Source organism: Athene noctua, chromosome 18 (assembly GCF_965140245.1).
Source record: "Athene noctua chromosome 18, bAthNoc1.hap1.1, whole genome shotgun sequence".
NCBI lineage: Eukaryota > Metazoa > Chordata > Aves > Strigiformes > Strigidae > Athene > Athene noctua.
Genome location: NC_134054.1, coordinates 7,271,694 through 7,288,580, shown reverse-complemented (window position 1 = coordinate 7,288,580; position 16,887 = coordinate 7,271,694). Strand labels below are relative to the sequence as shown.

Sequence of the window (16,887 nt, the reverse complement as noted above, 5' to 3'; positions counted from 1 at the left end):
TTCCAATCAGTCTATCCTGCCTGTTTCCCCTGCATTTAATTACTCGTGCTATTATTTTTCTATTTATTTAAGCTACTGGGAGGCAAGAAGCACCTGTGACTAGAGAAAACAACATGCTTCTGTACAAATCCCCCTCGCACAGTCTTGACGATGTATCGGTCTCCTACAATCTCCCTCCACCTTTTATTTTAGCTCTGAAGAGGAAAGGGCAATGCCATTTGGACCTTCTGAAGTCCATTATCACCACTAGGAAGCAGGACTAGATGTGAGAACAAGGAAATAAAGCATCTTAAACCCCACTCTATTCTTCTACTTGGTACACAGCTTTTTTTAAGTGAGACTCAAAACACACCGGGTACTTTACAGAACAAAAGACAAGTGCCATTTCCCAAAGGACCTTAAGTTCTATTTTTAGAAATGATGCAACATCACAGAGAAGCAACCGCTGTGAGGAAGGGATCACAAGACTGATGTTGCTCCATGGTCCTGTTTTATTTTGCTCTCTCCACTTCTTCCTCCTTCCTATTTGAAGATCTCTGTGCTACAGGTCCAGGAGAAGGATTTCTTTGGGAGGTGGGATGAAACTGGTCAAGTCCTGAAAGTGGCAAGGACTGAGTGCAGGAATGGCATTAAGTGAGACATACATTAAGGCCAGCATCACAATTAGAAAAAAAATGTGCTTAAAAGGAGACAGGAAATGACACTAGATGAGAATGTATGGGATTTCAGTAACACTGGAGAAGTTATATGCACTCAAAAAAGCTGAAAACTCAGCTGTACCACCAATGGTCTCACCACCAATTACACAGATCTCCAGTCACAGAGCAGGTTTCTACAAACCTCCTATTTATATGGCTTTTCTTGTTATAGAGCAGCAGAGGAAACTCACATTATACAGGAGATTCGGTAGAGCTAACAATAAACGGAGTCCTAAAACCCACAAAGATAACTGGCTAGACAGCAGCACTCAGAGTGAGCAGCAGGGGAGAAGCCACACTGGGAACTACAAAGGACCCATCCTGCAGGGTCCAGGCTGCAGCAAAGAGGGGAAAAGGAGCAGCTTTTTGTCTCTCTGAGCTCCTCAATACATGGAGTTGAAGGGAAGTGAATGGCAAGCATCACAGTGAGAATTCCACAGAAATTCCATCTCTGGGAAAAAAATGCCACACGTTCCCTAAAATACTTCCATGCCTCGTTTCATTCTCGTACAGTTTTATAAGGAAGAAATGCAATGTGTCTAGATCTTGTAGAGCTTTTTGGCTTAGTTCTCCACCCTCTTCTGAAGAGGACAGGGAATATGGGTGTTCAATATACATTTCCTTTCACACCGAGATTTTAAATGAGATTTTTAAGACATTAAGCCAGCTACAAGCAGGTGTGTGCGCAGTGGCAAGCATAAGCCTACAAAAACAACTTCCAGCGCCTTCAAAACTGTGTATTACTTTGCAATTAGTTTAATGCAAGAATCAAAAGAAAGTGAGTAGGGCTAAGGCTGCCTTCTCAGTGTTTTAGTCAGGCTTTGCTCTTCATTAATACTAGTTTAGCATCAGGAATAGAAAATGCCTTTTGCCTGGGGCACTGCCTGTTCCGTGCCTTCCATGTTCATGATACTGATTGTTCCCTGTTCCTCAAGTCATGAAACAGCTTCCAAACCTCCTGTTTCACAACCCAGTAACTCCCCTCCTCATCAGGCCTTGATTTCCCCCCCACCCCTTTTCTTTTTCCCCTGACTGGAAAACAAGAACACTGTTTCTCTTTGCCTTTCTCACGGGACCCTACTCCATAGCCTTTTGAGCAATATGAAGTTCCATGCTGACATGGTGGTTCTCAATTCTGCTGAATTACATGGACTGGACAGGCACAGAAGCATTTTTGCAAGGCATGCAGGAGTCTCCCTCCTAGATACGTGCAGACCTCCAGCCAGAGGAGGACTAAGGAATGTCAAGATTTCATACTAAAACTCACCTTTCCTGATGACTTCCCCAGTAACCAGCCACCTTCCTTATCAGTTCAAGAGCATCAGATGCTGCAGATATGAAGAGTCACTTAAACTCTCTGTGAGCGAGCAAAGTGGACTGTACATGCCAAGAGACAGCAGGAGAGGATCACAGAGTTCGTGGACCACTTTTAGTGTCTCTCCAGGATGAATCCTGGAGCAGAAGAGGACACTGTCCCACTCCTAGATCCACCACCTCAGTAATCAACACTTCTCTCTTCATGCTGATGAAGAGAAAATAGGACCAGTGAGACTGATGGGCACTCTGCAGGGTTGTCAGGCCTTGCAATATAGTTAGTAAAGACTGATCACCTGCCTTTTGGCTGCCTCTCCCTGCGTGTATAGCTGTGGTTCCCTACAGAGTGATCCACAGACAAGTGTTACGTGTGGAAAAGGATAAAAGGAAAGCAAGAGAAACACACACGGCACGGTGAAAGCACATGGGGATGATCCAGGCACTGGAGTGTCCCTAGGAAAGCCTCAGGTGGCAAGTTGTGCTATCACAGTTGATACTCAAATGAGTTCACAGGGAGAGAACTCCTTAACTTCACTGCATGCAAAGCAGACAGCAACTCCCAATCCTTCTAACAAGGATCTCACTTGGTAGGCAAGTCTCAGATTTCCATTAAGACAGTTAGTCAGCTCTACAGTAATTAAGCATTTTAGGTCATTAGTAGCTTTTAATTATGATGCCCATACAGGCAGCGGGCTCTGTATTTTTCTTAAACACGCTGATAGCATAAGCCATGAGAAGTCTCCTACCAGTCACAAGAATCCGATGCAGTTACAGAAGCAGCACCTTACCCTTGAATAATGGTGGCAGAAGGCCTCTTACTGCTGGGGTTTCAGGCATCCAGTTTTGATTTGCTTCTGGAGCCGTTTTAGTAAGGTGTGGAAGGATATTTTGTATCTAGATATCAGCACTAACATCCTTGGAAGTCTGCAGCACCATTTTGTAAGACAGTAGATCAATCTGTACAATAGAGATTCAAATACATGCACATACCCCAGTTCCCCCCAAATACAGGACTTTTACCCACAATAAAGGATGAGTGTTCTTAAAACTGATGAATCTTACTTTCTCAAGCAGGTTTCTAAAGATTTAAGTTGTTCTACCCTGCAACAAGCCATTCCTCCTGACAGACCTGAGTAGGCACCACTCCCTTTTCTCAAGCATGATTGGTATCACAACATGCTCTTACCAAAGATAACTGCTAGCTTTATTTTTATTGGAAACGATGGATGCAGTAGCCAATAAAGTAAAAAAAAAAGAGACAATTTGCAGTATTTGTCATATGAGGACAGCGAATGATTTAAGCTATCTTGAAAATTTCTCAGCTTCTCTGGAAAGGACCAGTCTGAGAGGGACTGGCTTCTAGCTGCGAGTTCTGCGAGACAGCATTGCTATTTTTCTTAAGTGTATCGCTGCACGTTTGTTCTTGCAAGTAACAGCCAAAAAATGAGGAGAGCAGAATGGAGGGGAAGGACTTGGTTAGTTTTATCACAGCAAGTTATTAACAGATATTGAAGTTCAACTCCATCAGTACGTGAGCTCCCAGAGTTCGCAGCAGTGTCCAGCAGTCTCAGCAAGCAAACTCTGCCCAATCTCTAGGGGGTCTTAACTCCAACCCTGACCCCTGCCAGGCAGAGAAGGGAAAAAATTCTCATGACCCTGAGTTAAGTGAATGAGGCAGTGCAGAGTTCTTCCTGACACCTGCCAGCACGTCTCCCTGACCTGCTGTGATCGATCTAATGCTTCATTACAAGTCCTTCTCCAACCTGCAGGCAACCCACGGAAGTCATAAAGCACGTAATTTGATTAGTCAGCTTTATCAATGAGCTTGCCCGAGAGCTCCAGCAACTCCACTCCAGAGAATGTCACCTTCAACAACCTGGAGGCTCATCTATCTGCAAGTGTTTGAAGTGCGTAAAGAAATAAGAGAAACTGGTTATCGCACGGCAATCAAGTCAATGAAGCCAACACGAAGACTGTGTGGACTGACCAACTAGATTCCCGCGCACCCGGAGCCGGCACCGCATCCACGCAGCATTTAAACCCTCGAGACAAGAAAATAAAGCCGATCGAGACGGGGCGGCCTCCTTCCCCCGCTCCTCCCCGCCCCGGGCCCTGCGGGCCGGGTTCAAGGTTCAGGGGAGCAGCCCCGGGGCTGCTCGGAGGCACCTGCTGCCTCGCCGCCGCCGCCGCCGCGCTGGGCCGGGCCCCGCCCCGCCGCGGGCCGGCGCTCGGAGACGCCGGGCAGGGACAGCGCTCCGGAGACCGGCTCCCCCGCCGCGGGACTCACGGAAGCCGCCGCGGCAGCTGCGGGCGAGAGCGAAGCGGGGCCCAGCCCGCCCGTCCCGCCCGAGCCCCGCTCCCGCCCCGGCGGGGCCTTTGGGGCCGGCGGCGCTTCCGGGGCGAGCGGCCGGCGCCTGCCCCGAACCGGCGGAGACGCGCCGGGCCCTTTCCCCCGGCCGGCGCCTCAGCTCTGGCCGGCAGCGCCGCGGGGAAGCGCCGGAGCGCGGGGGGGGCTGCGGGGTGAGGCGGGCAGCGCAGGCAGCGGCGCGGGCAGCCGCGGCGGGGCCTCCCCGCGCACCGGCGGGCGGGAGGCGGGAGGGGAGCGCGGCCGCCGCCATGGAGGAGTTGGACGCGGAGCCACCGCTGATGGTGAGGGCCGGGCCGGGCGGGCGCGGTGCGGCGCGGCGCGGTGCGGGCGCCTCTGACGGGCCGCTCTCCCCTCGCAGGTGGTGCCGGGCGCGGACCCGTCCGCCAGGCAGCTCTGCTTCGCCTGGGGCCCCGCCGAGGTGCTGGTCTGCGAGACCCTCTTCGGCCGCAGAGGTGGGTGCCCGTTCCGGGGCGAGGCCGCGCCGGGCCAGGCGCTTTCCCCCGGGGCGCTGACCGGGCGTGTTGCAGGCACCGGGGACGGAGGGCCGAGCTCCTCCCGCGTCTTCGTGGTCCGTAAGGATCAGGACATCTACATCCAGACCTTGCGGAAACTCTTCAACGAGTCGCACGGGATCTTCATCGGCCTCCAGCGCAGCGAGGAGGAGCTGGCGGGGAAGTCGAGGAAGGCGCAGTGAGTGGACGGGGCGCGGGAGGGGGAAATACCCGCGGTCGCTGCTCATTCCCCAGCCAGGCAAGTGCCACTGGCTTACAGACGCCTCCAGTGAGGCAAAAGCCATTAACCGGGGCGCTTAGAGCTGCTGTGGGCAGCAGCAGTGCCGAAAAAGTGACTGTTTGGGGGTAATTTTACAAAACAAGGCCCTGATCCTTCCAGTAACCGTGCTGACCAGCACCCTTGCCTGCCTATAGCTGTTGTGTGTACAACCACCGATCCCCGCCGGATTCACCCGCGTACTGGGGGTGTCTTCTGCTGCAGAGAAACTCGCCTGGCTTTAGTGGACAGTAGGCATGAGGCTAAACCGCAAACTGCTCTCTCTAACAGGAGCTTTTTTGTGTTTGGCAGGTTGGTTCAAGTGAGTAAAAACTACCGGTCAGTGATAAGAGCCTGTATGGAGGACATGCACCAGGCAGCTAGTAAGTTTGTTCTCTTACTGCAATAAAAGGAAATGCTATTTGTGACTCCAGAAGTAGCATTTCAGTTATAAGTTATTGCAACTACTGTAAAATAGCATGCATAGATTTTAGTCATTATCAAGACTCCATTTCCATCTGGGAGATTTCCAAGTTGGTTTGTAAATCTGGTCAGAGATTTTATTTTTTTTTTCTTTCCCCACTGTGTTTTAAGTGATGTTCTGGGGACTTGCAGTCTTTTCGTATCCCAGGTTGCAGTTTTATGGGAAACTGAGTCCAAATTAATAGCTTGCTTCCTGCAAATTTTTACTCTTCCTTTCATCCATGCTCTGTAGTCATACCCAGATTTGCGCAGGATTTATAAAAAAAAGTTATAAAGTTTTATATAAAAGTTACCTTTGCCATGTGTGTACTCATTTAGGTCTGTGCTTTGTGAGTGATCAGGTATTGCTGTCTTTATTTGTGAGCCCAGAAAGGGCTGTGAAAGGTAAATATGTTGCTTTTTGATTTTCTTCATTCTTCCCTCAGTTTCAACCCGGGACCCTGCCCTGCACAGCCAGTACAGCACTCAGGTAATCTGCTGTCCTGTCACGTAGTCACAACTGAATGTGAATCACTGGCTAGTAAATTCATCAAGGCCAACACCGTGGCAGTAAGGCATTTGAGATTTAACTCTGGCTTGGTATACTGGATGCGTTTCGTGACCAAGAATGAATGGGAATAAATAGTTAGCTCCTGTATTTCTAAAACAATAAAAAGATGCCCAACATCTAGATTCACTGCCATTTCTTAAACATATATTCAGTGGTACAGGTGTGATGTTTTCTTGTCATAAAGCCAGCAGTGGGCTGGTACTCACCTGTCTGAAACTTCACCCCTCAAACACTCCAGTTCCAGTCAGCTGCACCTGAGCCCCGCAGCAAGCACTAGGTGCTCCCCATGAACTGTCAGACACTAGACAAGGGTTACAGGACGAGCAGGTTGCTCACAGTAGTTTTGTCCTATTAGCTGCACCCATGCTGCTTCATTGGCCTTCCTTCCTTTACTGTCTGTACTCTTAAATCTTGGGAGTGCAGAAAGACTGAAAATAACACTTCCTGTACTATTTAGTATTGCCCACTGATGATGACAGATCATCCCTGCATTCCAGTACAAACAGCTTCAAGATTTTCTAAGCTGAATGTGTGTAGAGAAGTTGTGGTTTGTTTCTGTCTTAATCTGTATCTCTGAAATGTCAGGGTGACATTTCTCTTGTCTGTAAGAGCTGAGCTTAACTGACTGCTATGGACAACAGATGCCTTTGTGTGGTTAAAAAAAAACCCCTAACTGCAGTAATTATTAAATCTCAAGCATGACCCTGCTCTTTTCAGGTTTCTATTCTCTCTGCAATGGAGCTGATCTGGAACCTGTGTGAGATTCTGTTTGTTGAAGCAGCTGCAGGTGAGCAGGGACTATCCTGATGTTAAGACTGAAGGGCTTTTTATTTACATATTTATTTGTTTAATAAGTGTATAGCATCCATTGTATCATATTTTAACATGTTTTAGAGATACGACAAGTGTCAACAGGCCTTTTAATATCACTTCTGCCTCAGTAAATTGCCTTCTTCATATTGAATTATGTCAAGCTATTAAATTTGCCTTCTACTTTTTCCCCTCATGTAGTTCACTACAATTTAAATTGTCTTTTTAACAGAAAGGTAGTGAAGAAGAGGGATATCAAAAATTGCCAATTTATTTGACTTTTAAGCATAAGCATATCTTTAAGCATCAAATATATTGCTACCAACTAACGTTTATGCGTTCTCTCATGCAACTCCTTTAACTTTAGGATGCAATTTTTGAAGTCAGTTTGTTTACACCAGCATTTTAAAGTAGTAAATAGTTTTTTAAGGAAATTGGATTGTGCACATAAATATGCTGCTTGCATAGTCCTGGAATTCAGAAGAGAGAATCACAAATCGTAGGTTACTTGATCTACAGATTTTCTCCTCATAATGAGTCGATGCAAAATTAAACAGAAGCATTCTGTGTGTCTTTTGGCCTTGCAAGATTTATAATTTAAATCACTCACCTTCTATTTCTTCAGGTAACTGGTTAGGGTTTTCTGCCAGACTCTGCTGCTGTTCTGTCTAAAATTTGTGACACAGAAATCTGTCAGGAGCCTGGTGCTCCCACAGCCTGGCTACTTAACAAACTCTATTCCTGTGTAATTTGAGTGTGGCAAATAGAAACCCAATCAGTAAACGTCATCTAATGATTGTCAAGCCATGAAGGTTAGAAGCATGTAAAATTGGGAACTAACAGAATGAAATCTTCTCTACATAAAGCTGGTCCCCTCCTGCTTCGCCTCCTGGACTGGGTTCGACTTCATGTCTGTGATGTGGACAACATGGTCCGTGAAGTCCTGAGCAGTGAAAATCCATCGAAACACGAGCTCTTCTGGAATGTGGTGAGTATAGTCACTTACAAAATTCTTCAGTGAAGAGAATTCATGCCTTTGTGTTTTCCCTTCCTCCTCCCCACTCACCACTAGACTTACATCTCAGAAGCCTATACCTAGGACACAGCTGCTCTCTGCCTGTATAGGTTTTAAGATTAAGCCATCCTGAAGATCATCCTACCCCTCATTCCCATCCTGATCCTTTCGCTTTCATGCTCCATAGAGGTCAAGACTTACACTGTGTATTTGAACTAGCAGGGCCTACAGCTTAAGCATTTTAACTCCACTTAACTTGCCTAATCACAAGTTAAAATCCCCCTTCGATACTCTGCCCCGGGTGTTTTGCAGCCTTGCACAGTGTGGTGCTCACAGACAGGTGGTTTTGCAGGTGGATGTCTTTGTGCTGCAAGGCCGCATGGATGAAGCACGGCACTTGCTCGCCAAGGAAGCCAGTGCCAATCCCACGTCAGTGAACATGTACAGGATCTTGGATGACTTAATGAAGAAGATGCCTGTGCCCAGTGTATGTACAAAGTGGATTTTTTTCATGCGGTTCCACTGGGAAAAGAGTAAGAGAGTTGACAGTATTAGTCCAGTCTATTTCATCTCTGCTGTGGCTCCTGTAATGTCACAATTTGTTGACCATTAAAACAACTCAGTCTTAATCCTTTACAGTAATAATATTTCTGTTCTTGAATTGCCCAGAAGACCCAACTACATGGGTAAAAACCTGTTAGGTGACAAACCAGCACAGTCAGAAAGATAATTTTTGCAGCAGGATACATTATTCCAGTTGTCTGGAGCAGTTCCTGTTGAGAACTGTTCTCTTTTACAGAATGTTTTCTGAAGACTCTGCCAGCAGTTTCCCTCCTTGTGAGGAAAAATTGCAGCTGCATCACAGTAACCTTTTGTGGGATGCTCTGAAGGTCCTTTGCCTTATTTAGATGGGTAAAGAAAGACACTTCAAATGTAACTGTAGGGCAAGGAAAAATTTGATGGCAGCCCCATGTTTAGTTTTTTGGGATGAATGAGTGTGAGTTCAGCCCAAGCGCCTGTTGTGATTTGACTTGGTGTTTATTTTATGTATCTTATCCCCTGTTCAGCTTGGCAACACCCAGACACTGACTGAGATGGAGCTGAAATGGCAGCACTGGCATGAAGAATGTCAGCGGTATCTACAGGATGGAACTTTTGCTTCCAACTCTCACATGGAATCCATCTGCAAGGTGTGTTTTTGCTGGGAAGGAAGGCAAGTGGACAAGTATTGGATCCATCCTTGTGTATTGCAGGAGCCCTCTGTAGCCATAAGTAACTTTAATATTCTGGATGATCTGTTCATTAAATCAGGAGATTTCAGCCAGTCGTTTGTACTGTGTTCTTTGTTTTGCAACAGCCTTTCAAAGCCTGGGCAGATGGTTTTCTCTTCGTATCCAAGGCCATAAGGCTGATTAGGAAACTGGGCTCTGAGAAGGATCTTTGTCCTTTTGTTATTTAATTTTGATTACATTTTCAACTTTTCAAAATGGGAGTGATGCCTCTGAAGAGTTACGATGAAGCTGTATACGTTGCTGAATTTGCAGAGTTACTCCTGTGTTTTTCTCCCGTTAGATCCTGCTGGGAGATGAGGATGCCATCCTGGAGAAGAAGGAACTCATGACTACTTGGTACCACTTCCTGGTTACCCGACTCCTCTACTCCCATCCAACTGTGAAGCCGATGGAGCTGCGGTTTTATGCACAGGCATGAAATAGAATTATTTTTACACTCTCCACTGTTTCATGCACACAAGGGTTACTGCACTTGAAGAAAAACTTTGGGAGGGTTGACATCTTATAGCAACTAACTAATGTAAGACATTTCCTAGAATTTGTAAATGGACTGGGAGACTGATACAGTGGACAAAGAATTGTTGAAGACCAACTCTCTTCAGTGTCTAATGTTACCAGTCTTGTTCCTGTGAATTGTTTTCCCAGTTTCCTTACGCTAAAAGAAGGAAAAGTATTTTTTGTTAATGTGTTCAGTCTCTATGACATATTCTTTACCATAAAATAAGCTAAACAAGGCTGCTACATCCAAACAAATGTCTTCCTTTTACCATCTCACAACTTCTGCATTTATCATGTCTTGTAATCTTATTCCACAGTCTAGTATGGACCTGTTCCTCGGTGGAGAAAGCAGCCCTGAGCCTCTAGACACGATTTTAATGGCAGCCTTTGAATTTGAGATGCATCAAGTGATCAAGGAATGCAGGTTGAGTTTTCAGGTTTTTGCTTTACTACTACAGTATCATTTCTGTGTGCAGTCTCTCCAATAGTATTTGGGGTAGAGGATAAGGGAGCAGCCCACCTGATCATCCTTTCAAAGAATTTAGCAAAGTATGTGAAGCAGACAGCAATTAAAAGTATCCCAGTAGGTTTGGGACATTGCATCCAGACACTGTACTGTAATACAGCTTCGGAGTTGGTGAGTGCCTAAGGCATTCCTTGGCACTGGGAGGCTCAGTTTTTTCTTTCTTTTCTCTGCTTCGAATGCAGCATTGCCCTGAGCAACTGGTGGTTTGTGGCTCATCTGACTGACCTACTGGATCACTGTAAACTCCTGCAGTCCTACAATCTCTAGTAAGTGTTTATTTGCACTGACTATTCAGACACCCAGCAGCAAGGATGACTGAAACAGCGTGTAGATTTTGGTTGAAAAGGAGTATTTTTGGCATTTGGAGAATAAAGGTGCTGCACGTGCCTTTGAAGTTACAGGCAGCCCAGATGCTCTGAGCAGCAGAAGCAGTTGTTGAATTTGACAAGCTATTCAACAGTGCCTCGGTACAGTGTTAGGATTTTTTTAAAATATAATTTTATCTGAAATATAATCAAGGACCCAGATATTTGTGGTAATTGGGAACAGTGAGAAACTAATTAACCAGTTTCTGTACTTACATTCTCAGTAAATTCAAGTTTGAGCAATTGAGTTTTCCTATCTGAATTCCCTTGAAGTTTCAGTTTCTTAAAGCACTTTCAGTTATATTTGCTAAGTGCTGTAAATATTTGGCAGGTGTCTCTAAGGAGAAAGGTGACCTGCATGCTTAGGCCTGAGGTACGAAGCTTATTAAGAGAGCCTGTGAGAAAACACGATGCCTAAATTAAAAGTACTTGTGAAATAAAGTCAGCAGTTTTTTTTCCAATGAGGTGCATATAATAATGCCTGTTTCTTTTCTCTCTTCCTCCCCAGTTTTGGTTCAAACATGCGTGAATTCCTTCTGCTAGAGTATGCCTCAGGACTCTTCTCCCATCACAGGTAGTAACTTTTTTTTTTTTTTTTAACTCGGAGAATAGACTAACATTGAGGCAACCAAAACAAATAACTCCACGTTAACGAAGTAAAAGGCAAAACTTAAAGAAGCCGCTGTTAGGATTTCAGCAAAGGTGTCCCTAAGGGATCGTACTACACTAGCATGTTTCCTCTCCTGAAGGAAAGGCAAAAACTACCTCTTAGAACCCATCAAGCCTTCTGACCAGGGTAGAATTACTCCTGCCACTGTGGCTTTTTTGGTACAGAGCAGCTTGCACTGAAGCACTTGTGAGATGCAGGTATTTCAGGGTTGTATAATAGGCAGCTGGTATTTGGTAGAAAGTAAAAGCCTTTTCAGTTCTGAAAAGTTAATCAGAGCTGTTTTTCATGCAGACTCAGATTCTTCTTGTGGCATTACTGTTGTGCTTATGTAAGATTTGATTGGAATGCTTGATTTTTTTTCCTCTCTCAGCCTGTGGCAGCTGGGGGTGGATTACTTTGACCACTGCCCAGAATATGGCAGGGTATATTTGGAGCTTCATATTGAGCGGATACCCCTAAACACAGAACAGAAGGCCCTCAAGGTGCTGAGGATTTGTGAGCAGAGACAGATGCATGAACAAGGTGATTGATTTTTAAATATCTTTGTTTTGTAGCGATACAGGTGGAACTACTGAAACTAATTCTTCCCCTCTTCTCCTGTGTTTTCTCCTAAGTTCGTAGCATCTGTAAAATCATGGCCATGAAGGCTCTGCGGAATAATCGCTTGGGCTCTGCCCTGTCGTGGAGCATCAGAGCCAAGGATGCAGCTTTTGCCACGCTAATATCTGATCGGTGAGTCCCAGTCAGAAGCTCTCAGATGGCTCCTGCTGTGGTGGTAGGAAGGGGAGGAGGCAGCTGGTCCACAGCCATCTGCAATGGACCACAAAAGGTCCCGCTGCAGGCAGACAGGGATCGTCTTTCCCTCAGAACAAGCACCAGCTTCTGGACTAGAAAATGACATCCCCAAGTACTCTCACCTGCAGTACCCTACCTGTTTCTTTTCTACACTGTTTTACTTCATGAAATCTAGAGATGAGACAGATTGGCTTTATCTCACAGTCCAACCCTCTTAGACCTTGCTTTGATAAACATTTCTTCTGGCAATATATCCAATGCACCGCCCTTCTACTTGCTCCACAAGGGCTGTTTGACGTACAGTGAACCAGGGAACTGATCTGGGTGGAGGATAATCCCCTTCTGAGCTTTATTTGGATTATTTTTAACCAGTCTAGTTCACCGTGCGGTCTCCAAACAAGTCAGTGGGAGCCACTCAAGCCCCCATTTCTGAAAAAAAATCTCAAGCCACAATTACACATAACAAAGAGTAAAGTTTTATCGTGCCCCTGTTTTCCATAAACTTGTCACATTATCTGACCTTGCAAGGGTGGGAAGGTTGTTATAAAGTTGAAGAGGATGCTAACATTTTTGCCTAGGCCTAGACAAAAGATAGGGGAACGTTCTTTATGCCTTTTAGATCGCCAGAGATTGTCATGTATTTTTTTGCTAATTGGAAAGAGGCAGGTACCAATCTCTTTGCATAGTTAAGAGTATAATTTTGAAATTACATTCTGGGCAGATGGCCAGGCAGTACTCCATCTTCAGCAGTGAAAAGAGGGAGTAGCAAGAGATTCTGGGTTTCTTTTTCATTTGTTCTTTGACAGAGTGGGAATCATTGTATTTCTTTCAACAGAAGGTAAAAGAAAACCATCACAGGAAGCAGCTCGGAAAAAAGCAGCATAATGAAAGCTGTGACAAAACAGACGAAAAGCTTTTAGAACTGTTTTTATTCCTGCTGCTTACCAACTTTTTTTACACAGCAGAAAAATAGAGCTTTTGTTATGATCTGGGAGTGTTATTTATGCATCCACCACCCTCAGCTTCCTGTGCTCCTTCCTTCACTTATTCCTTTTAAAGAACGGATCTCACCTACCACAAAATCTAGAAGAATAAATAAGGTGTCTGTTAAACACACACTACACCAGTTCATTGGCCACTCCCAGGAAATGTTTTGCTGTCTCTGAAACCCTCACGGGAGGTTGATTAAGATGGAACTCAGTTGTAAAGTTTTCTGGGAAGGGATTAGGAGATACAAAATGAATGTGGATGATGTTCTCCCCTCTAAGCTTTTATCGTGTTTTATTTTCTCCCTAGATTCCTGAAGGACTACTGTGAAAGGGGGTGCTTCTCTGACTTAGATCTCATCGATAATTTGGGACCATCTATGCTGCTTAGTGACCGGCTGACATTTCTTGGTGAGTAGTGTCTACAGTTTTCATTCTGCTCTGTTGTTTAAAACATAGTTAACTCCACAGAATTGCTTGGATTTGTCTCTTCCTCCATCTGGCTACATCCTGTGTTAGTGATGAGGGGAAAGCAAATGCCCGAAGGTGATTTGGGATGCAGCCTCCTTGCTACTGGGAGACTGCATTTCCAATTGCACTCGCAGTGGGCATCTGTTCTGCTAGTCTGGAATTCTGACATCTGTATGCTTCCCCTTTTTTAGTCTTTTTCCAGAATGTACCACTACCTAAAGAGACTGAAATATTAACAAATGCAATCTGGAAGACCTTAGGGGGCTTCCTTGGAAGAGTAAACCCCCGGTTTAAGTTATTTTGGCAATATGATAATTTTACTAACTTCATAAAGATCTCCAGAATCTTAGCTTTTCTTGGTTCAGTGTGCCAATTTCAAGCTCCCTCAAACAAAAGCTCTCTCCTACCCTTTCACTGTAGCAGTTGTGCCAAGTAACAGTGGAGGGCCTCCAGCTAGTTTCCTTTAGACACCGCAGCTTCCCCCTGGCGGGCCAGAGTGTGGGCTGTGGTAACCTGCCCGTCTGGCTGCAGCTGCTCTTTGGCCTTTGATTAATGAACCAAGACAGGAAATTGAGCTAAAATGCACCTTTCTCTGGAGCTGTGGCCGTTAGCAAGCCCCACTACAGGCGCCAAAATCTAATAGGAAGTTGGAATAGCTGCTGGCAACTGGACTGACTCCCTTCTGGCTGACACCAGCATTACAGAGACAGTGATCCTGAGTTTGATCTGTTCAGTACTGGAACTGTATTTCCTTCATTTAAATCTTATCCTAAATTAAGCCTAGAAGCTAACTGTGATTTACCAGATTCCTAATCCCTCATATCTCTGTATGCCCAGTGTCACCCAGCCCCAAAGAGTTGCAGTTTAACTATGTAACTGTTTATAAACTGTGGTGATAAACTACCTCCCCCTTTCTGCTTTTTATAAAAAATCCTAAAAGGCCTGAAAATATTTCTGCTTTGTTTTCCTTTGGAGTTTTTAGAAACATAGGTGTACTTTTGCTGGACAACTTCCACATGTCTCTGTCTTGAGCTCAAGCATGAGCCAAAGGTGAAACTGAACAGAAATTGTAACTTCCAGTAGTTTGACAGTTTAGTGGATACAAACAAAGCCCCAGAATAAAACTCACTTTCATCCTCAGTCAGGATATTGATCTAACTAATTCTTAGCAAAAGCAGAACTTTCCCCATGAACAAAGATCTCAGATTGCATTTAAGCAATCGAGAAGACAATGAAGCCTTTCAGACCTCCTGATACTCTGTGCTGTCCAAAAGAACATTCTCTCCCCCGCCTCTCCCTTCCCATTCCTGGTTTTTGCAGACATCACCAGTCTTGCTAAGCCCCTCGTGCTGTTGCTCACTCTGCAAACAGGCTGGATCAAACAGCAGACCTTACCAAGAACAGTAACATGTTTTTGGGCTGCCTTTTCAGCCAGCCTCTATTTTAACCTTCCTTCATGCCCAAGATTCCCATTCCTCCAGCCGCTTTGGACACTCGTTTCAGGGGGGTGGTGGTTCTACTCCAGGCTTCATGGGAGCGAAGGGACCTTCTAACATCCAGTAGCCACGGCCCAAGCAGGTCTGACAGATGCTGATGCCTTTTACCCTTCCCCAACTGCCATGTGTGTAGGCAAGTACCGAGAATTCCACCGGCTGTACGGGGAGAAACGGTTCTCTGAGGCTGCCAAGTTGCTTTTGATGTTGATGACAGCTCACATTGCTCCTTGCTCCTTCTGGATGACCCTGCTGACAGACGCCCTTCCCCTGCTGGAGCAGAAAGAGGTGAGTGCACTGGTCACCCCGACAGAACCCCACACACCCTTTCTCCTCTTCCTGACACAGTGTCTCAGAGTGGTGCCCCCTTCCTGCCCCCACGCTGGGACTGGCAGTGCAGAATAACTGCTGGTGGCAGCTGTGGAATGCACAGCGTCTGCGTGTCCTGTCAGTGGGAGCCCAGGGGATACCCACGATAGGATAATCAACTCGTAACTTGGTTCCCTGCTTTTAGAAAACGGGTGGATATGCTGATGCGTGAATCAGTACATGCTGCATCCAAGTACTGGTACTTGGCTTGAAGATTTTTCTAGTGTGCTTCCTTCTTCTAAGACCAATTTTTGCTTTAAGATCCATCAGCAAAACGACAGCTTAGCAATTACAGACCCATCGTTCTTACCTGGTGGCTGACCCTGCTTTGCACAGGAGGTGGCACTAGAGACCTCCCAAAGTCACCTCCAGCTGGAATTCTCCTCTGATCCTGTGATTTACAGGGTCAGAATGGATCTGTGGGAGTGTGAAAGCTTTCTCTTCCTCTCAACTGAGTTTTTCAGACTCTGTGATGTCCTGACACATGATCATTTTCAGTAAATACTTTCATCTCCACAGGTCATATTTTCAGCAGAGCAGACTTACGAGTTGATGCGATGCCTGGAAGACCTGACAGCAGGGAAGTCGGATAAGCAGAAATTCCAGGTAACTCCTGTTTTGAGGACAACTGTCTAATGGCTGGGTGGGGCAGTGGGGAGGAAAACAAGCTCTGTTCCTATGTGGGGGCAGAAAGGAGGGAGAGCCTGGGTTTCTGAGGCTGCATGAGGTGTTATTTTTCAAGGCCAGCCAAATGAGGCATCATTAAGAGACAGTTAAGAATAGGCAAAACCAGTACAAGAGTACTTCCGCTTCTCACTGTTGTGCTGATTTGGATTGGACTGTGATGCTTTTCCAAGATAAATAATTGCAAATTACACAGGCAGTGAGAATCTGAGATGCTGCCATCTAACAGCTCCAGCTATGAAGTGTTCCAGGCACGGAATAGGGAGCCATTTGCTACACATGCAAACCTCTGCAGCTGCCAGAAAAAGAAAAGTCTTGGCAGTGCTGTCTTGTGTTGATCTAAAGAGTAGGAAACGTAGCTTCTGCTCTTCTCAGGAGGTCTCTCTAACAGGTACATACACACGTAGTCTTCATTTTAATGACCTGCATCCTTACTTCCCAAAACTCAGAAAAAGAACCTACTGCCAGCTCATTACTGCATGTAGCTGTCTAACCCAAACTCTGCTGGCTTTTAGGATGATGACGTTGAGACTATGAAAGTGGAAATGCTGAGACTTGCTCTTGCACGAAATCTTGCACGAGTCATCGTCAAAGAAGGCACGTTGGAAGGCTCCTGAAGATGGCCGGGTGTGATTTTATTCTTCCTCTGGCTCACTGTACATAAACCTGACTGCTTTTCTAAGAATAAACGTCTTGTTTTGCATATGTTCTTATCTTCCATAATCATAACTT

The 16,887-nt window shown here is 45.6% G+C and overlaps 1 protein-coding gene across 3 annotated transcripts; it reads left to right on the top strand.

Annotated features, from left to right (window-relative positions):
- Positions 1-4,268: 4,268 nt before the first annotated feature.
- On the top strand, positions 4,269-16,858 carry NUP85 (nucleoporin 85). Of its 3 annotated transcripts, XM_074922305.1 has the most exons (19): positions 4,274-4,661; positions 4,739-4,832; positions 4,908-5,070; positions 5,461-5,531; positions 6,057-6,100; positions 6,899-6,968; positions 7,858-7,979; positions 8,359-8,493; positions 9,074-9,196; positions 9,579-9,710; positions 10,114-10,220; positions 10,505-10,588; positions 11,196-11,261; positions 11,728-11,879; positions 11,972-12,089; positions 13,449-13,549; positions 15,239-15,390; positions 15,991-16,077; positions 16,671-16,858. In XM_074922305.1, exons 1-19 carry the CDS (start codon positions 4,629-4,631, stop codon positions 16,770-16,772), a joined length of 1,956 nt encoding a protein of 651 aa, XP_074778406.1. In that variant the 5' UTR covers positions 4,274-4,628; the 3' UTR covers positions 16,773-16,858. The 3 variants fall into 3 exon arrangements, with proteins under 3 accessions (XP_074778407.1, XP_074778405.1, XP_074778406.1); XM_074922306.1 differs by lacking the exon at positions 16,671-16,858 and adding an exon at positions 16,352-16,663 and having other exon boundaries at positions 4,269-4,661; positions 4,739-5,070; XM_074922304.1 differs by having other exon boundaries at positions 4,272-4,661; positions 4,739-5,070.
- The last annotated feature ends 29 nt before the right edge of the window (positions 16,859-16,887 follow it).

What these genes read in the sequence shown, in the direction of transcription:
- NUP85 (XM_074922304.1), top strand. Translation starts at nt 4,629, where the DNA reads ATGGAGGAGTTGGACGCGGAGCCACCGCTGATG. An exon ending in ACGCGGAGCCACCGCTGATG is followed by an intron (nt 4,662 to 4,738) that starts GTGAGGGCCGGG and finishes CTCCCCTCGCAG; the next exon opens with GTGGTGCCGGGCGCGGACCC. An exon ending in ACAGCCAGTACAGCACTCAG is followed by an intron (nt 6,101 to 6,898) that starts GTAATCTGCTGT and finishes TGCTCTTTTCAG; the next exon opens with GTTTCTATTCTCTCTGCAAT.